Below are 21594 nucleotides of genomic sequence, written 5' to 3' on the forward strand. Positions count from 1 at the left end.
GCCCGAAAAATGCTCAGTGGGATGTGAAAATAGCACTTAATAGGCATACATCTCACTTGGTGCCATTATGGCTTTATAGCAGTGCAGAAAATAAAATAAAATCAGGTGGCATATAGAAATTTCCTCAAACTCCCAAGATGGACCAGTGCAAGTGAAATATTTGTGACCAGTAATGTACCCAACTTTCATGCTGTATTGAGGAATTTTATGTTTAGATGAATTATGTGTAGAATGATGAGTCAATAATGTAGCCTATTAACAGGGATCGCACAGAGTGACCTGGCCTGGGTATTACTCATGCTTCTGGAAACATGCAATGTATACATGTTTTTAATCTATCCATCCATCCATCTATCTCTATCTCTCTGTGACCAGGGCACTAAGGCCCGGACACAGAACACCAGACTACGCCACCCTGGGAGTTTCACCCAGAGAATCTATGATAACACATAATATATACACACTTGAATACCCAACAGGTTTACATAAAGGGAGAAGAGACGCGTGTTTCCAGTACAAAGATGTAATAATTTATTTAGGCTCAAAGCAGAATACTTTAATCACTTAAAACTACAGGGAAGGGTCATCAGGTCAGAAATAGAATTATTTATTTGAACAACCTATTTAAAAAGGGATGACTACAACATATCAGAAACTAGGTTAAAATGTCAGTTATGCTAACTATTACCACAAAACCAGTAGCCAGGGGGAACAAAAGGTGTCCTTGCTGACAGGGGGAAGGCAGGGAGTGAAGGGTGAGGTTTGCACCTCCTCCTCCACCACACACACACACACACACACACACACACACACACACACACACACACACACACACACACACACACACACACACACACACACACACACACACACACACACACACACACACACACACACACACACACACACACACACACACCAAGACAAAAGGATAAAGTTAGATACACACAACACTGATTTCACAAACCATGCACTAAACTAGTTAAAACCCCAAGACAGCCTATACCACGTGACCCACCACCTGTCAGGACTACAACTCTAGCCCACCACTGCTACTGCTGGCAGAGTCAGATATACTTACTTATATATTCAAAACCTATTATTTTGCATCAATTCAATGGTGAGCTGGTTTGCACAAAACAACAAAATAAACTTAAACAAAACTAAATCAAACAAGAACGTCACACTGGAACACGTCATCGTTACGTCACCGTCAACTACCTGGCACTGGTACATATATTTAACACGTCATTATGCTCATGTGTCCATATATGTGTACATGTATGTATATTTACTTTTCTGAGTGGTTGGTGGTATAATGTAATCGGCTGGGTCAATTGACACTGAAACGTATCATCATCGTCAACCAATTATACCCTGGCATTGGTACATAATCTAAATCACGATTCACGGAAAACATACCTGCACGGTCAGCTTCCGTATGTCCGTATGACATCATATCACGTGCATTCTAAGGGACATTTGTACATATCTTCATCACGTCATGGGACATATGCTTCGTAGCATGACAAAAACACACCTGCGCGGTCAGCTTGGGGCCAGCATATGACGTCATAACGTGTGCTGGCCCCAAACACCGCACCTGGCCGAAAACATGACTTGCACGCTCTGCTTGCGCAAGTAATAACCAAACTAATAAGGACAAAAAGAGCAGGGGCACAGAGCTCCTCCTAATAAAACAAAGACAATATTAATAGACATAATTACAAATTAAAATAGGCTACAAGTACAATATGTTAGAGGCAGCCCTTTACCTCATATTTAAGAATGCCACACTAGGCAATGAGAGGCCATGCTGTCATCAGCGCTCGGTCCCTGGAGCATGCCACCAAACCAACTGGAGCTGAATGCATGAATGCATACGAGGCCATAGCGTGGAGAAGCCACACAGTCAGTAGGCTACTCCTAGCTGGTCCATGGGGCAGCAAGCCACTAAACGATCAGGAGCCAACAAACAGCAGCTCCGCATGAGAGTCATACGAAGCTATAGTATAGCCTACAACAGGTGGGGGGAAACCAAGCAGCCTATCCCAGGGTGGGATTCCCACTGTCAGATGCCTGCAAAATAAGAAACACTTAGATTTTGCTCATAACTTTACAATTACAAAAACACATGGAGACCTTACATACCGTCAATGACATTCTCTTGCACCTACAACCCCAACACACCACCAGGCAAACACAACAAGCCAGCCAGCTACTCTGATGGCTGGGTGTGGCTCCCTCTTATTCAGTGAGCAGCCAGGTGTCTCAGCTGTCCTGAATATGGGTAATTGGGGTGTCACATGATTGGAAAAGCTCAACCCACTCTATCTATCTATCTATCTGTCTATCTGTCTGTCTGTCTGTCTGTCTGTCTGTCTGTCTGTCTGTCTGTCTGTCTGTCTGTCTGTCTATCTATCTATCTATCTATCTATCTATCGACAGTTACACACCTCCTCCGCCAGGGGGCAAAATGCATTAAAGAAAGAGGTGTCTGGATCCTTTACTGCGCACGCGCGACACGGATTGACCAGGAAGTAACTATGTGCTTTGTTTTCATGGTTGTGGGTGAACAGCTATGGTGAACAAACACAGAACATCGCGAGTGATGCACAAATTACTTGGTGAAAAATGTCTCATGAACGAGTCTGTACGACGGTCGATAAATGAACACCTGACGTCGGTGGGAGAGGAGATATTGTGTGCTTTGGAAAAACAAAGTGATGAATGTTGTGTGAAGCTTGTCAGCGAGCATCTCAGTTTGGCTGCACAGTTCATGCTCAACCTCTTCCAGAGAGAGATAGAGAAACTGCTGGACCTCATTCTACAGCCACAGATCAAACTACACAGAACAGGTTGGTTAAGCAGCATTTTAAGTAGCTATGAGAGGCCTACAAGTGCAACGTGGCAGCGGCCAGGGCCCTGAATGCCACTGCCCTTATCCTGGGCTCAGCATCTGCACTTTTTAACACTTTTCAGAGACCACCGCAGCTGACCTGGCAAAACTCCGTTTTGTCTGGACGGAGGTCCAGACACAGATTGTGTGTGTGTGTGTGTGTGTGTGTGTGTGTGTGTGTGTGTGTGTGTGTGTGTGTGTGTGTGTGTGTGTGTGTGTGTGTGTGTGTGTGTGTGTGTGTGTGTGTGTGTGTGTGTGTGTGTGTGTGTGTGTGTGTGTGTGTGTGTGTGTGTGTGTGTGTGTGTGTGCGCGCCAGCCAACTGAAGGACAACTTTTTTTCTTGCATTTTGGCTATATCTGCAACTAACTAACTGCAAGCCAATGAAGAATGAACCAATCAGTTGCATTGTCAGTCTGAATTTCTAATATATTAATTATTTGCCAATCATTTTACTGTTGGCCAGTGTTTTGAGACATATTGTCTTTTATTGCTATACAATTAATGGTAAAAACAAATTCTACATTCAATAAAAAGTGGCCAGTGGTTACAATGAAAGTGGCAAATTTCAGTGGTGGAGTAAAAACAACAAGGTCACATGGCTTTGGAGAGTTTGGGCAGAAGATCTACAAGCTCCTAACATGTCATGCTGCAATGTGCTGTAGGCTTGTAGATCACCAATTTTGATAAACTAGAACGGTGCCCGTGGGGCCTCTACAGCGGTGCCCGTTGGGCACTGGCCTACACACACACACACACACACACACACACACACACACACACACACACACACACACACACATACAGAGACTTGGTGCATTTATAGATAGATAGATAGATAGATAGATATTGAAAAAATAAACCTTTCCCCCCCCCCCCCCATTTTCTTTTTCTTTTAATGTTTGAAGCCTGTGCCTGTACTTCATACAGCACTATGTTCCATATGCTGTTACAGTACATGTTTGCGCTTGAATAAAAAAAAGCTGCATTTGATGGAGGGGGAACGTGTTACTGAAACGATGTTGAAACGATGTCTGAAACTTACCTCTTTACCTCCTGTGTGTCACACCAGACACACAGGAGGTAAAGAAGGGATGTTTTCTTCTGCATGTGCCATTACAATTAACCGTTTCCCTGCAAAAATACATAGCCTGCGTTATTTGTCGTGAATCGACGTTGCCAAAATGCCTAGCCTACGTTTATTCAGTTGTATAAATGTGTTTAATCCGATCTAGTGGGCTACTCACATTAGCTTCGGATGGCTATCTGTTGTTAGCTTAGACCCTGGGCTGCACCATCTTTGATTGTGCACACGTGTGTGTACATGTTGTGGGGGCGCTGTTTCACCAGACCAAAAACACACAGGCCAAGTTCAGAGTGCTAAATAAAACGGCACTTTTATTTGTTTGTTAATCAGAATCACAACTTAAATGTCTGCCCATTAGTGAATGGGCTTTAACTCAGGGGCTCTTTGTTTATCAGAGCGTATGTCAACTTAGGTTTCTTCTGTATAATCAGATTGATGGGTCATTTGTCCCTCTATCATCAAGGGGGGGGGGGGGGGGGGGGCTAGGGGCACTCCAGTGTCCCAGCCAGTGTGAGCCTCCTAATTCCCAGAGCCCAGCGGTCACTTCCACGGAATGGGTAGGTGAGCCTGAGAGGTAAGAGATTCACACAATTAGTATTGTCATCACATTAATTGGGATACTAGGAGAGGGAATATGGACTAGTCTTACTGGGTGCCGCACACCAGCCTGTCTCTGAGTCTCTGAGAGTGTGAGCAGGACAGAGCCTTTTAACCTGCCTGGGTGTGGACGCGCAGCAGGTGGCTCATTAAGACAGACGAGGAGACGGGCTGGGATGTACCTTCCTTCCAGGAACCGCCCTCGTTGCCGTTGGCAACGCTTCACTCTGCCTGTCTCTCTCCCTCTCTCCCCGAGGTGGCTATTCCGTGGCGTGCAGTCCCGTACCGAGACGCCACACATCCCCCCCCCTATGTTTCATGCCGGGGCGGGAGACATCATGATCGCCTTCCTCCTCATGCAGTCTGGACAGTGCGTCTGCGTGGGGGATTGCCTTCCCGGGTCGATGTTCCACAACAAACCTGTAGTTTTGCAGTTCGATAAACCACCTCGTCACCCGACTGTTTCTGTCCTTGGCCCGTGGCCATCCACTTCAGTGGCGCATGATCCGTTATCAGCATGAATGGACGGCCCCAGAGATAGTATCGCAGGTAGTGTATCGCCCACTTAATGGCGAGACACTGCTTTTCTACTGTTGCATAGTTTCGTTCATGTTTGAGCAGTTTTCTGCTAATGAAGGTAACGGGGTGCTCCTCACTGTTTATCACCTGGGATAGCACCGCGCCGATGCCTGTCCCTGAGGCGTCTGTGTGCAGAAGAAACGGCAGGTTAAAGTTAGGCGATATCAGCACAGGTTTCTGGCACAGTGCCTCTTTCAGCCTTGTGAAAGCTGTTTCTGCCTCTGAGGTCCACTTTATGTGGTGTGGCTCCCTCTAGCGGGTCAGCTCGTACAGTGGAGCCGCCACTGTGGAATAATTCTCAATGAATTTCTGATAGTAAGATAGCAGTCCCAGGAAGGACTTTACCTGTCGCTTGGTGGCGGGGCGGGGCCACTCCTTGATGCGCTGTATCTTCTTTTCCTGGGGTCTGGCTCACACGGTTAATGGGATTTGCCAATACCCTTTGGTCAAGTCGAGCGTGCTGATGAACCGAGCGGGCCCGAGCCGTTCGATAAGCTCATCAATCCGAGCCATCGGGTAACAGTCAAAGTTCGATACCTCGTTCAGTTTCGGAAGTCATTACAGAATCGTAATGTTCCATCGGGCACAATTACGATGGGGCTGCTCCACGGGCTGTATGACTCCTCGATCACGTCTAGTTCCAACATTTTCTTTACTTCCTCTCGTATCTCTATCCGGCGGGCTTCTGTATGGGCGCTGTCTGATCACCACACCAGGCTTGGTGTCTATGTCATGTTTGGCTATGTGGGTTCGGCCTGGGAGAACCGGTCGCTACAGCGGCTCAGCAGCTCGTTCACCTCCTGGACCTGCCGGGGGAAAAGCTCTTCCCCGACGGGGACAGGAGGGGGGCGCCTGCGGGGAGACAACAGTCAGTAATGCATTCACCGGTAGCGCATTAGGCGGGTGCCACTTTTTCAAAATATTGACATGGTAAATCTGGTGTGTTTTCCGTTTCCCCGGCTGGCTCACTCTGTACGTGATGGGCCCGTCTTCTCCATTATTTCGTACGGCCCCTGCCACTTCGCTAGAAACTTACATTCACTAGTAGGAACCAGGACAAGCACCTTCTCGCCGGCGTTGAACTCCCGTACAGCCGCCTGTCTGTTATATATTCTGGCCTGGTCCCTCTGCGCCTTCTCCATATGCTCTTTCACTAGGGGCCATATCGCTTTGGCCCGGGCTTGGAGCTGCTGGATATGATCCACGACACTGCGGTGTGGGGAGGGTTGGCTTTCCCAGGCTTCCTTGGCCAAGTCCAGCAGGCCCCGGGGTCTCCTCCCGTATACTAGCTCAAAAGGGGAAAAGCCAGTGGAGGCCTAGGGCACCTCTCTAATAGCGAACATTACATATGGAATTAAACTGTCCCAATCCTTTCCGTCCATTTCCGCCACCTTTTTCAGCGTTTTATAAAACGTTCCACCAGCCCGTCTGTCTGGGGGTGATAGACAGAGGTTCGGATGCTTCGGACTTTTAGCCATTTATAAAAATGTTTCAATACGGTGGCCATGAAGCAAGTTCCTTGATCACTCAGGATTTCCGAGGCTATGCCCACCCGACTAAACATCATCATTAATTCGTGTGCGATGACTTTGGAAGTGGCGGCGCGCAGCGGTATTGCTTCTGGATAGCGGGTGGCATAATCCATGATGACTAGGATATAGCGGTGGCCACGGGCCGACTTCGGCAGTGGGCCCACTATATCCATGGCCAACCGATCAAATGGGGTTTCTATAATTGGCATGGGGACGAGTGGGTTACGGTAATGGGGTTTGGGAGCCACGAGTTGGCATTCGTGGCATTCCCGGCAGAAATCCTCTACTGCTCTTTTTACACCAGGCCAGTACGCCCCCGCTTCCTCGCGGGGTCTGGATTCGGATGCTGGAGGTGAGGTAGCGCTTCACATCTCCGTGTACGCACGTCACGGGCACGGTCTCTTCCCCCAGGGGGCCCGCGAAGGTGGGGCACACCACCGTGACAACACTGCCTGAGTCTAGCAGCGCGTGGGTGTCTTTCCCGTCCACCTTTACCGGCAGGGAGGTTTGCTTATTTTTTTTTTTTGTACCATATAGGCAGGGCCGTGCTCTAAGAAAGCCTCTATGTCATCGTCGGTGGCCAGTTTCGTCAGAACGTCGCCTGGGGCCCTAGTGTGGTTGGCTTCTTGATTCATTCTCCTAAGCAGTCCCTGCATAGCGTCCTGCAGCTCAGTTTGGCTCCGTTGTAAGTCAGCCTGGCTGGCAAGGAGGGCAGTGAGGGCTTGTGCGTGTTCCATAGTGTTGGTGGGTTAGGTGCGCTTTTGGTGAGGATCTGCAGTACCCACTTTCTCCACCATATGTGGGGGCGCTGTTTCACCAGACCAAAAACACACAGAGGCCAAGTTCAGAGTGCTAAATAAAACGGCACTTTTATTTGTTTGTTAACACAGCGAACGCGAACAACGTATCCGTACGTTATTAATTAATCAAACGTCCGGTGCTAACCACGTATCCATACGTTTTAATCACTTTTTTATAGAATACTTTCATTCATCTTTTTACCCACCCGGACAATGAAGAACCATCCCCCTGTCATTGCTGCTTAGTCCCGCTCACGTGATCAGAAAAAAAAAAAAAAAAAAAAAAAGCCCCCCTAGTCGGTGTGTGAATAGAAGAATCAAATTTCACCTAACCTCGCCTCACCAGGCTTTCCTCCACCTCGGACATTTCACCCAACACTATAATACTCGATTCCCCCCTCCCCTCCTGTTTCTCCAGGAGGAGGATCTTGCGAGATGGGGGCTCTGTCTCTCGGGAAAAAAACATGATGAACGGAACGCTGCCTAAACACATATGCACTGGATCGGCATTGCATAACGTCTGCAACACACATGGACAGATGCATGTTTCCTTCTTCATAATGTAGAGACCAAACGATCCCCGAGCCTACAATACTACGAACTAACAAACGAACCACAGTATCGAGGGCCGCCACGACAACAGACGGTGTTCCGTTGGTGGATCACGTATCGCCATGCAGAGCCGTCATAATCGGAGATCGCTCGGACGTGTGATTGTAACGCTTTTTTATTCATTATAATTGTAGTGATAAGACCGCAATGAACGCGTCGGGGACGTAATCGACCCGGGTGTAATGTATAACGAACTTTTCCGCGTCCTAAACCGTGGTGTTGTGATCTGTGGAAGTCATTTTTTCCTTGTCGTCGACATCACAGCCGGGCTTAGCACCTCTCTGGACACTCCCGGTGAAGCTTTTTTTTTTCTCCATCGCTCCCAAGCTGCATGCCCAGGCATGTTCCCCTATACATATAGCTTGAAAAACAAAATCAGCTGATGATGACAACGCGTCTCACCGTTATACTATAGTTCTGAACCGAACGGTGGAATGGGACTTTTTATAGCCGTACGGATCAAGACTTTTGCTGCCCAATGTGCCCATGACCCCCCCCCCCCCCCCAATGTTACTGCGATCAAGACAATGAAAGCAGTGAGATAGATTAGGCGAGGCGAGGCGATCATCATCATCATCATCCTCATCTAAGAAAGCAGAGTTATGAAGGTTTATAGTCAGACATTGACAGGCAGATATAAAAATAAACACAATAAATATGCTATACATCCTATACACCGAATGAAAGCCCTGAATGTGTACTTTTACGAGGAAAAGAGTAAACATTGATCCCATGTACAGTTTGTCATAAATTGGTTACTGGATGCACATTGCGCCCACCAGATATAACTGCAGAGAAGACATGGACCCGAACTCAAGATTCACAAAATAAGGCCTATTGCGACATATAAATACTAAGGCTGTCAAAGTTAACGCGTTAATCGTGCGTTAACTCAAAGTCCTTTTAACGGCGTTAATTTAATTAACGCGCGATTAACGCACGGTGAAGTTTGACAGAATGGTTGAGAGACGCATTCATGTGAATGCAGGCAGTCAGTGAGCCCCGCCTCTCTCCCCACTCTCTCTCCCAGTGACTCGTCCGTCAGCCTGTGCAGGACCGGTGCGCAGAGTGTAGCCTACCAGTGTGGGCTGGGCAGTTGAGCTGTGAGCACTCGAGTCGTCGTGTTCGTTGGGCTCGTTATTAATTAATTTGCTCCACAATGTGTTAGATCAGAAGCTCTTTGAATTGGGCATTGGGCAAAAGCAAAACTCTGGCAGTTTTGGTTGACAAACTGCAGTCAGTTCAGTTGTGATAGCTTGATGCTACACAGACCATGCTAATGCTAAAGCTAATGTTGACAGCCTGACTGTGCGTGCGTGCTTACAGGAGAGAGAGCTCTCGCCTGTGTGTGTGTGTGTGTGTGTGTGTGGTACTGTGTGTTGAGTTGAGTTTATGATTTTGTTTCCCTCTTCCATGGCATTTGCAATAAAGCAAGCATTCTCCCATGTTGATAAGAGTATTTAAAACTTGAAAAGCAGTGGTTCTGATTGAACCAGTGGTCCAGGGACCACCAGTGGTCCCTGAGGGGGTTCCAGGTGGTCCCCAGCTAAATGATGGAGAGTTGGTAACCAAATGAACCCTTATAAATCTTTAACTCTTGAGTGTAAAATGAAACCAAGTGTGTCCATTTGGTTCAATTTTACACTCAAGAGTTGAATAATTGTAAAACAGCTGCATTACTTAAGTTAATTTAAGTGTACACAATTAGAGAACTTAGAAAACATGTTATTTTGATCAACATGGCCTCAAATGCAGAATCCATAATGGACCTTGATATGAAAAATCTTGAAAACCACTGATTTAAGGTATATTTAGAATGGATACAAAATATGCGATTAATTTGCGATTAATCGGCGATTAACTATGGGCAATCATGCGATTAATCGCGATTAAATATTTTAATCGACTGACAGGCCTAATAAATACTATATACCGTATGAAACGGAAGACTCTCTGCTTTCATAAGAAAAAAACTTCTACTGTAGTAATAATAAAAATCACCCCCCTGTGAAGTGAGTGGTGCAACTCTGTCCCATATTCTGTTCTCTGCTTATTCAATACAGCTCGCTATTACAGTTGCGCGGTGCAACTGTAGAGAACAGATGCACCGCTCACTTCACAGGGGTGTGATTTTTATTATTACAGTAGAAGTTTACAGACCAAACTGTAAATAAAAGCTTTACATGACTTTCTGCCTCAGTCCGTATATAGCAAGCTGTAGTGAATAAGTAGAGAACATAGTTGCACCGCTCACTTCACAGGGGTGTGATTTTTATTATTACAGTAGAAGTTTACAGACCAAACTGTAAATAAAAGGTTTACATGACTTTCTGTCTCAGTCCGTATATAGCGAGCTATAGTGAATAAGTAGAGAAGTAGAGTTGCACCGCTCACTTCACAGGGGTGGGATTTTTTTATTATTACAGTAGAATTTTGTTTCTTATGAAAGCAGAGAGTCTTCTGTTTCATACGGTATATAGTATTTATATGTCGCTATAGGCCTTATTTTGTGAATATTGAGGAGTTCACGTCCATGTCTTCTCTGAAGTTATCTGGTGGGCACAAGCTGCATTCAATAACCAATTACTGTCAAACTGTAGATGGGATCAATGTGTACTGTTTTCCTCTTAAAAGTACACATTCAGGGCTTTCATTCGGTGTATAGGATGTATAGGATATTTATTGTGTTCATTTTTATATCTGCCTTTCAATGTCTCTGACTTTAAACCATCCATAACTCTGCTCGCTGTTCAAGATAATCAGAATCACAACTTAAATGTCCGCCCATTAGTGAATGGGCTTTAACTCAGGGGCTCTTTGTTTATCAGAGCGTATGTCAACTTAGGTTTCTTCTTTATAATCAGATTGATGGGTCATTTGTCCCTCTATCATCAAGGGGGGGGGGGGGGGGGGGGGCTAGGGGCACTCCAGTGTCCCAGCCAGTGTGAGCCTCCTAATTCCCAGAGCCCAGCGGTCACTTCCACGGGTAGTGGGTGAGCCTGAGAGGTAAGAGATTCACACAATTAGTATTGTCATCACATTAATTGGGATACTAGGAGAGGGAATATGGACTAGTCTTACCGGGTGCCGCACGCCAGCCTGTCTCTCGGGAGAGTCTCTGAGAGTGTGAGCAGGACAGAGCCTTTTAACCTGCCTGGGTGTGGACGCGCAGCAGGTGGCTCATTAAGACAGACGAGGAGACGGGCTGGGATGTACCTTCCTTCTAGAACCCGCCCTTGTTGCCGTTGGCAACGCTTCACTCTGCCTGTCTCTCTCCCTCTCTCCCCGAGGTGGCTATTCCGTGGCGCGCGGTCCCGTACCGAGACGCCACAACGTGCACGCGCACTTTCAGTCGCTTTAGTCTCCAAATGCCCCCCCCAGGCAGCATTTCTGGTCAAAACAACGCTTATTGCACAGAGCCTGGAGGTCGTAGTAATGTTGCCGGCCAGTACTGATCATGCTCCAGGCAGACAATAACATCTGGTCGAGAACACACACCATTAACACCCTTGTCGCCATGACCCACGGCACCGCGGGTAATCATAATTACCCTTTGATAGCCCAACACGCGGCACCGCGGGTAATCGCTTTATATCAAAATCCACCAGCAGAAGCCAAACATACCTCTACTGCGCCCATGTTGCTAGGCAGGTTGCTATGTCCCTCCAGGCACACACACACACACACACACACACACACACACACACACACACACACACACACACACACACACACACACAACAGAGAGACGGGTGACAGCCAGAATGTAGACGGCACCCCGGGAGCAGTATGGGTTAGCGCCCCTGCTTGCATCCTCTTTTAGGAGGGCCATTCGGGATACATCACTGAGGATACGTCCCAGTTGCATCCAGGCGATGTTATTTTCGTTCTTTATATATATATATATATATATATATTGTGGCGACTGATACACAACTCAGGAGCAGAGAGTCAGGTTTGCCCATTCACTAGGGCATTTATTGGATATAAATCAGGAATCAGAAATCAGAAATTAACTTGTCTCTTTTACTTTGCAGGGGAATGCAGTCAAAGGTAAGTTTCTACACACAGTTCATTTCTAGGTTAATAGAATGATCTTCGTCGCTGGACTTCGTCGCTGGACGTCACAGGTAGGTTTGGATTACTTTCCCCGGGGGCTCGGGTAAGTATTCCTGCAAGGGATTCCACAGGTGAGTATACAGGATTTACACAGATCGTTTCAGGCCTATTGTAGCTCTTAATCTCAGTTCCTCTTCTCCCACAGGGGGGTATCAACAGGTCTAGCCAGACAGATGGATAACAGTCAATATGTGCCCTCAAAAGGGGGTTTCAGAGGGATAAGTATTTCTACTCAGCCTGTACTTGTATACGCTGTGTACTGGGGTCGTATTTCTACTCCTTTTCCATACTCCTGTACTCTGGTTGCTGCCCTTCCATTTCCATAGGCCGATGGTCACTTGTTTCAAGCACGCGCCTTTCGGCCACGGAGCGCGTGCCCGGTATATTGCCTGCGAGTGAGATACAGAGAATACACTCGGCAGTCTAAGGATTTCATCATATATCATAGAATGGTATTTGAAATAGTGGTGTCTTAGCTTACCGCCCAATGCTGCTGCCCTCAGCCTCGCCTCGTCTCTGGAGAGTGGATCTGTTAGAGAGACAGAGAGCTCGCCCCTTTATACTGCTTTGCTCAGGTGCGCTAATGAATGCAGGTGCTCCTAGTTGTCTGAGTTGATGATGAGGGATGTACCTGCTGTCAATCACCCGACCTAAAGGGCGGCAGCTTATTGGCGCTCTCTGTCTCCCTCTCTCTCCAGAGCGGCGCTTGCATATTGGGTGATAACTAACCACTGAGACACCACAATATATATATATATATATATATATATATATATATATATATATATATATATATACACACACTGACACCACAACAGCGCCTCAAACTGTGACTCCGCCCACAACCGGGGGAAGTTGTGATTTGCGCTTGTTCACTGCAATGCAATTTGCGGCATTTTCAAAACAATATTGAGCAGAGTAGCGATTATCAAACGTATTTGCAATGCCATACGTTGAAAGATCTGTTGCCCGTGGACAAGGCACGCTACCTCCGCAAGTTAGATGGCATCGGCATAGATGTTTGTCCGTATGTGATTAAGGCTTGGACCAAGTTGCATTGGCAGCCATAGAAAATTCTTACCCCAGGCTAAAACCAGATGTGACGTTTTTGGGCGTTCCTGTCTAGCGTGGTGTCAGTATATATATATGAGAGAGAGAGAGAGAGAGAAGCCACTACTCACCAAAAATAGGGTCTAGACAGAGACTACAAATTAAACACTACAAATAACTATCCTAATTCTAAATCCATTCAACACTAAGATTAACTAATGAAATTATCCACCTGAAATTCCATGAAACACATTCGTCAAAAACCTAATAACGGAATGCGGAATGGGAAGGGACGAGGGCGGACTCGAAATTGTATACCGTATATGAGTTGTGCTAATGTTACCTCTTCTCTCCTCCTGTCTGTGTGTAAAGAACAACCTCCACAACATGAGAGGAGCCCGAGCCTGGTCCAGGAGTTACCACAACCTCCACAACATGAGGAGAGGAGCCCCAGTCTGGTCCAGGAGGAACCACAACCTCCACAAATTAAAGAGGAACCTGTCGCACTGCCTTATCAGAATGCCTTCATTGTTATCCCCAATATCCCGACACGTGAGTGTGCATGTACAATGCATAGATTAAGAAAGATCTCCGTCTTTATTATCATCTGGTTTGCTTGCAATAGCTATAGCTAAACAGGCACTGGACCGGAAAACAAGATGACCGCCCCATTGACTTTTTATAAATGCTTTTCCCCCCCAGATTTTTTTCCCAGATTGCGTTTTTAACCGAACAAGCTTTATTCACGGCTCATAACAAAAGTAGCAAGGTCGTGGTTACAAAATTCATGCCTCGGGTGGTCCATGATTCTCCAGCGGGAGAATAGCTTTAGCCGTTCGCTAACTTCCAATCAATACCCAGGGTCATTTGTGCCCCTTGAATAAGGTACCTCACTGAATGGACTATTGTGGCATGGAATGTACATAGACTAAAAACAAGTCAATGTGTTAACCTGCTCGGTCAAAATTCAGTAAACCATAGTGACAATTTAGAATGAATCCTACTTGATATGATGTCCATTGCATGCCTTAAACTGGGCTTGCGATGTTACCATGTTTATAAAGGTATCCAGTCAACCAGCTCAGACAAAAGTGTTCCATGGACACATAACATGTTAAAACCCTCCAGAGAGTTAAAAACCACCCAAAGTGGTTTAGCATAGAAGTTAACTTAGCAGTGACATAGGGTAATTGTGCCTATGTCACCCGTTGCAGGCTTGCAGATCTTCCTTTCATGATATGAGATACATAACAAAGTACAAATCAAGTGATTCAGACTTTATGTATGTGGGCTGTTTAGCATAGCAGTGATAATAATAATAATAATAAACTTTATTTGTATAGCACCTTTCATACATCAATGCAGCTCAAAGTGCTTCACAGGGCAGGACACAAAAATAGAATACAATAAAACACAGTCAAGTAGTTAAAATGATAGAACAATGGCAAAGAACAAAATAAAAGTATAAAAACATAGAGAAAAAATAAATAAAAACACAACATGCAGCAAATCAGTCAGGACAGAGTAGGAACGCAGATATTAAAACTCAACTAAAAGCAAGAGTGAAGAGGTGAGTCTTGAGTCGAGATTTAAAAATGTCTACAGAGGGTGCGTGTCTGAGCTGGAATGGTAATTTATTCCAGGCTGTTGGGCCGTAGAAGCAAAAAGCTGCCTCACCATATTTTTTTGTGCACATTTTTTTAGGCACTTCAAGCAGGCCAGCAGTGGAGGACCTGAGGGGCGGTTAGGGACATATCTAGGTAGGCCGTCACGGAGGTACGAAGGTGCAAGACCATTTAGGGATTTATAAACAAGTAAAATAATTTAAAAATCTATTCTAAAAACCACTGGGAGCCAATGCAGTGATGATAGAACTGGAGTAATGTGTTCTCTCATTTTAGTTCTAGTTAACACTCTAGCAGCCGCATTTTGAACAAGTTGGAGTCTATCCGTTGATTTCTTTGGCAGGCCTGAGAGGAGGGCATTACAATAATCTAATCGAGAAAAGACAAAAGCATGGACCAATGTTTTAGCATCATCTAAAGATAAATATGCTCTAATACGTGCGATGTTTCGAAGATAAAAGAAAGCTGTCTTGGTAGCTTGATTAATGTGCGCATTAAAATTCAGATCTGAATCGATAATAATCGATGGAAATGTATACTTTGCAAAGCTGATGTGGAAGGTAGGTATAAAGGGGGGTAATATTGTATTCGTAGGAGCTGAGATGTAAGAGGTGTGCCATCTGAATCGGTGGGTATCACGATGACAATGCTTTACATGCTTAATTACATACAAAACTGAGACTGCTTTCAACTTCCACAGATAATATTTAAGGTTTGGACATGGATCATTTACTTACAGTAACATTTACAACTTTCTTGAACTGCACAGCTATGAAAACTACTGCATGGAAAAAATAATTCACATTATAATTTGTTCAAACATTTAATGATTTTCTCTCATTGTATCTTTCGTCTAGAATTCATGCCTCGCCCTGTGTGCAAAGAGGATGTTTCCCCTGAACAGCTGGAGAGGAGCCCCAGTCTGGTCCAGGAGGAACCAGAACCTCCACAGATCAAAGAGGAACAGGAGGACCTACTTCAAAGACCAGTGGAGGCTGATGGACCAACGATTACATTACTAGACATTATTAGTGAAAATGATGAAAACGGAAAGACAGAGCCTGTAGCCAGCAGCTCAACTGAACACATGAAAACACAAGCTGATGTAAAGGACTGTGGAACATCACAGCCAACTTGTGAAGACGATGAAAACGGAGAGACAGAGCCTGGAGCCAGAACCTCAACTGAACACATGAACACGCAAGTTGATGTGGAGGACTTTCAAACATCACATTCAACTAGTGATGATCAGCTCCTCTCTTCACACTGTTCTGAATCTGATACTGACAGTGATGAGTGGGAGCCCGGGAAAGAACCTGACACTGAAGACAGTGATGTGAAGGAGAATAGGGAAGAGCAGTCAGCTGCAAAGACACTGAGATCACACAAGACACAAAATGTGGAAGGAGAAAGACTGTCTTTGAGCAACAAACTGTCCCAGGACCTAATATCATCAAATCAAATTCATTCCACAACGGATCAGAAAAGGAAGAAAATCTATACTTGTTCAGTTTGTGGTAAAAGCTGCAGACAAAGGAGTCATCTAGAAGCACACATGAGGACCCATACAGGGGAAAAGCCCTTTACTTGTAAAGTTTGTGGCAAAGGCTGTGTTCGAAAGGATGTTCTCAAATTACACATGAGGATTCATACGGGGGAAAAGCCATTTACTTGTACAGTTTGTGGCAAAATGTTTAGTCAGAAGTACAATCTCAAAATGCATACAATGAATCACACAGGGGAAAAGCCCTTAACTTGTTCCGTTTGTGGCAATTGCTTTATTCACAAACATGATCTAAATAGACACATGAGGACTCACACAGGAGAAAGACCCTGTACTTGTACAGTATGTGGAAAAGGCTATAGTACAATGAGTCATCTAAAAAGACACATGATAACTCACACACAGGAAAAAACATTTACTTGTAGAGTTTGTGGCAAATGTTGTAGTAACCTCAAATCACACATGAGAACACATGCAGGGGAAAGGCCAGGAGAAAAACCCTGTACTTGTACAGTATGTGGAAATGGCTATAGTAAAATGAGTCATCTAAAAAGACACATGATAACTCACACACAGGAAAAAACGTTTACTTGTAGAGTTTGTGGCAAAGACTGTAGTAACCTCAAATCACACATGAGGACACATGCAGGGGAAAGGCCATTTACTTATACTTGTTCAGTTTGTGGTAAAGACTGCAGTCAAAAGAGTCATCTAGATGTACACATGAGGACCCATACAGGGGAAAGGCCCTTTACTTGTCAAGTTTGTGGCAAAGGCTGTGGTCGAAAGGATGTTCTAAAATTACACATGAGGATTCATACAGGGGAAAAGCCATTTACTTGTGCAGTTTGTGGCAAAATGTTTAGTCATAAGTCAAATCTGAAGACGCATACAATGATTCACACAGGGGAAAAGCCCTTAACTTGTGCTGTTTGTGGCAATTGCTTTATACACAAAAATGATCTGAATAAACACATGAGGACTCACACAGGAGAAAAACCCTGTACTTGTACAGTATGTGGAAAAGGCTGTAGTACAATGAGTCATCTAAAAACACACATACGAACTCATACAGGGGTAAAAACATTTACTTGTGGAGTTTGTGGCAAAGGCTGTAATGACCTAAAATCACACATGAGGACACATACAGGGGAAAGGCCCTTCACTTGTAGAGTTTGTGGCAAATGCTTCAGTCAAAGTAGTACATTAAAATCTCACATGATGACTCATACAGGCGAAAAACCCATTACTTGCACAGTTTGTGGCAAAAGCTGGCGTGATATGCGTAGTCTAAAAACACACATGAGGAGTCATACAGGGGAAAAGCCCTTTACTTGTTCAGTTTGTGGGCTAGGATTTAGAGAGATCTCTCAAATGAAAAAACGCATGAAGACTCATACCGGCGAAACCCCATTTGTTTGTTCAGTTTGTGGCAAAGGATGTTCAATTTGTGCCGAAGGATGCAGTCGAATGGTTCATCTGAAAATACACATGAAGACTCATTTAGGGGAAAGACCCTTTACGTGCACAGATTGTTGTAAATGCTTTACTCGCAGGGACCATCTGAAGAGACACATGAGGATTCATATGTGAAACAAGCTGTTGGCTGAATAGTAAACACATACTTTTCCCAACAATACAATTTAGGCATTTAGCAGTCACTTTTAATCCAGAGCGATTTACAGTAGGCAAGTAAAGAACAACAAAAAGGTAATTTTAATCATGTAGGATAAAAATGTAAACTAAGAACCTAACATCCGTCTAACAGTAGAATATCTATACAATGAAACAAAGTATACAAATTAAACAAAATATATACAGTTGACACATATCAGACTCGGATAAATATTTGATCAATGTCAGGTCATGTCAGCCACTTTAACCCAGCATTCATATTGAGGGGAAAGCTTTCGCAGAAAATAGCCAGTTATTTTCAGTGGATAATCTGACAGTATAAACTCGACTAAAACAATTAATGTAATTTTGTTTCTCTGTTGATTTTATATATTTTTTGTCTTTTTTTATTATTTCTTATTTTTTTAAGGCATTCATTATTTTATTCATTGGTAAGTGTTGCAATAAAGTGCTGACAAGGATCCTGGTTTCTGTAGTTTTGTGTTTGGAGAGAGACAGATGGCATAAATACTTATTTTCATAACTTGTTTTGATTATATATGTAATAATGGATTGCATTTATTTAGCACTTTCCTAAGCACTCAAAGCACTTCCATTTATTCATTTGGAGGTGAAGCGGTTTATATTCACCGCCAATGTCCTCACGTCCCACATTTACACACCAATGATCGCAAGCTAGCACCGACCGACTCATTGGAGGCAATGTCGGGTCAGCGTCTTGCCCAAGGACACTTCGACATGTGGACTGGAGGAGGCGATATTATTATTAAGGGACCAAGTACATCCCGAAGGGGCGTTGGTCCCTTATTTTTTTTGTCTTTTTTTTCTTCTTCTCCTTCCGCCAAAAATAGCATTTCAGGCTTAACCGTGCACTCGTGCAGTCGTTTTTTTGCGAAACACGGTAATATGGTAGAAGGCCATGCCAAACGGTGACTATGTGAAGCCCATGACCATTGGCCAAAGTTTTTATGAGCCAATGAAAATTGCTGTTTTGTGAAAATTCTTCTTCTGCCCCTAATACGTACATGCAGCGTCATATGCTTATGAAACGTTACAGTATGGTAGAGGGTCATGCCAAATAGCACTGAAACCAGTCTTACTCCAATTGGCCAATGGGGGGCGCTATAGCACTTTTTTGAAAATGAAACCTTCGGACACGGCGGATGCCATACTCAAGTCGTGCTCTTTTTGGTGGCAGCTCCAGGAGAGGTGGTCCACCCACGCGGCATTCTGCCGCGTGGGTGGAGCCGGAAAAGCTTGCCCCCGCGGCATTCTGCCGCGTGGGTAGAGCTTCATTTCCATCCACCAGCTGTCTAAAAACCAGGAACCAGACAGCGGCTTTTTTTTTGATTTTCTATTTGGATGAACTGGCAAGATGGCAGCGGTGTGCATATCGTCAATAACATACATTCACACGCAGACTGTCAGTGACAGTTACACACCTCCTCCGCCAGGTGGTGAAATATATTAAAAGGCAACGGTAACCTCGCCTCACCATTCCATCTCATCTTTCCACCTCGGAGGAAAGCCTGGTCTCTGTTTCAAAAGTCTGTATGATCCGGTCGGCAGCGGATGATATCGTTACGTCATATTGTAGTATTGTTTTGTAGTCATCAGGCAGGAACAATGAAACGGAACATCCTTTTCCCTCAAACCGGAAGAATAACAATAAAAGCTCTCGTAGCCTGTAGCTTTTATTGAGAAAAATCGGTTTGAGGGAAAAGGAAGTTCCGGAAGATTGCTGACTACAAAACAATACTACAACATGACGTAGCGATATCATCCGCTCCCGACCGGTTCATGGACCCGAAATAGAGACACACGGGGACTACAAATGTCACGCCCCCAAATGAGACAGCGGCCCCACTTCTGGTCCGTTAGAACGGTGTACTGCAGTAATAGAAGTCCATTGAAATTCAACTGTAGTTAGCCTACTTTTAAAATAATACCAAATGAACTGAAGACTATATTGATTTGAATAAAAATGTTTCCAAATGTATGAAGTGTCTTTGTCAACATATTGTTGTTTTCTCAATAGAGGATCTATTTCACATTTAATTTACCACTTGAATGAGTTACCCATAATGTTAACGGAGCAGAGGGGAGACGGCAGACAGGGAACCTGTCGCTTTTAAGGACGTCACTGCCTTTACGAGGCAACGAGCACCGACTTTGAAGAGTGGCATTCTCATTAATACATCCCGATCCCGATTCATGTCTATATTTTGAACATGTCACAGTCTTACTAATATGTTCTACCTACCTCGGAGCTCCGACGGTGTGTTTTACCGTTGTCAACTTGTTGTATAAAATTAACTAAAATAGCCCAGCTAAATGGAGGAGTGACATATCCTGACATTTTCAACTACCTAGTGAATTCCCCAGATGAGTATTAATAATTAGTCTTGCAAGCCTGTTTGGATAATTTTCCACAAATACATAGCATATACATTTTATTATAAAACGAAATACAACAAATATATCTGGGTATTGAAAACCTCAAGGGATGCGACCGTGACATATAGGCCTATAGGCTACCGTGCGACCACTTTGACTTGAGATTTACAATGCTAGCACTTTTCACAAACTGATGGAGTATATTATAGTACATTGTGGGTTACCGCGGGGCAGCATAACATTGTGTCTATGGGCAAATACTTTTTAAATAACCATAACTTGCTTAATTTTCAACCGATTTTCAAACGGTTTGGTTTGTTATAAACGTCAGAGACGTGCGCATACTTATATGCTTTTATATGACATTTTTATAAAATAAAAAAAAAAGCAGATAAGCATCCTGAATCATAGCCACGTTGATAACGTTTGTATTAAACCAACCCGTTTGTAAATCCGTCAAGATTTGAGCGAGTTATGACTATTTTTGTTTGAGCTGCCATTGAACATAGGCCTACTGTACTGTAGCCCCTCAGCAAGATGGCCGCCGGGTGAACAACTCTGCCTTGAGCCATCTAGTCTTTATATCATAGAGTATATAAAAGGATAGAGACTGAACTGGCGCGAAGCTCCGCCCCCCCAGCTATTCATGTCAGTGGAAGTTGCTCAGTGGCGTTTTGAAGCACCCGGAAGACTGCCGGAAGTACCGTCTCAGAACGTCTACTTCCGCATTTGACCACCAAATGTTGGTGGTCAAATGCGGAAGTGCAACCGAGCGCTCAATGTCTTAAAGCCCAGCTGCACGGGGTTTCCCGGTCATGAATCCACGGGTCCGCCTGTAGTCCCTCCTCCTACCACTAGGGCCCAGAGCTTCAACGTTGAATAGCCTCACTGGCCCCTTGCTTTATATATGGTACCCACTGCCCAGTAGTGGCTAATAAGCCAGACCGAATCAGCCGTGGGCAAAAAAAATGGAGTCTGGCTTATTAGCCAGGCTAACTGCCCAGGGCCCATGCTAGGGCAACACAGAGTAATGTAGTAAGAGAGTGGTGACACGCATTGATCTCGCCGCAAAGCGGGTGCCTATGGGCGATAGTTCCAAACATTGCTCCTATGGCTGGAACTATTCCATTGAGATAGAATGAGCGCATCCGCATTCCATT

General features: G+C 44.7%; 1 protein-coding gene and 1 long non-coding RNA gene across 3 annotated transcripts; one reads left to right on the forward strand and one right to left on the reverse strand.

Moving 5' to 3' along the window:
• Positions 1-598: 598 nt before the first annotated feature.
• Positions 599-2294, reverse strand: LOC306912349. Its single transcript, XR_013788367.1, has 3 exons — positions 1776-2294; positions 1423-1471; positions 599-774 (listed from the first exon to the last, which is right to left on the reverse strand). It is a non-coding gene; the product is annotated as an uncharacterized lncRNA (long non-coding RNA).
• A 235-nt stretch (positions 2295-2529) lies between these two features.
• On the forward strand, positions 2530-18496 carry LOC306943995 (uncharacterized protein). Of its 2 annotated transcripts, none has more exons than XM_079530580.1 (3): positions 2530-2858; positions 13646-13825; positions 15756-18496. In XM_079530580.1, exons 1-3 carry the CDS (start codon positions 2582-2584, stop codon positions 17993-17995), a joined length of 2697 nt encoding a protein of 898 aa, XP_079386706.1. In that variant the 5' UTR covers positions 2530-2581; the 3' UTR covers positions 17996-18496. The 2 variants fall into 2 exon arrangements, with proteins under 2 accessions (XP_079386706.1, XP_079386707.1); XM_079530581.1 differs by lacking the exon at positions 2530-2858 and adding an exon at positions 14978-15033 and having other exon boundaries at positions 13688-13825.
• The last annotated feature ends 3098 nt before the right edge of the window (positions 18497-21594 follow it).

The sequence above is a fragment of the Electrona antarctica genome (assembly GCF_951216825.1).
Source record: "Electrona antarctica genome assembly, chromosome: 19".
In the NCBI taxonomy this organism is placed as follows: domain Eukaryota; kingdom Metazoa; phylum Chordata; class Actinopteri; order Myctophiformes; family Myctophidae; genus Electrona; species Electrona antarctica.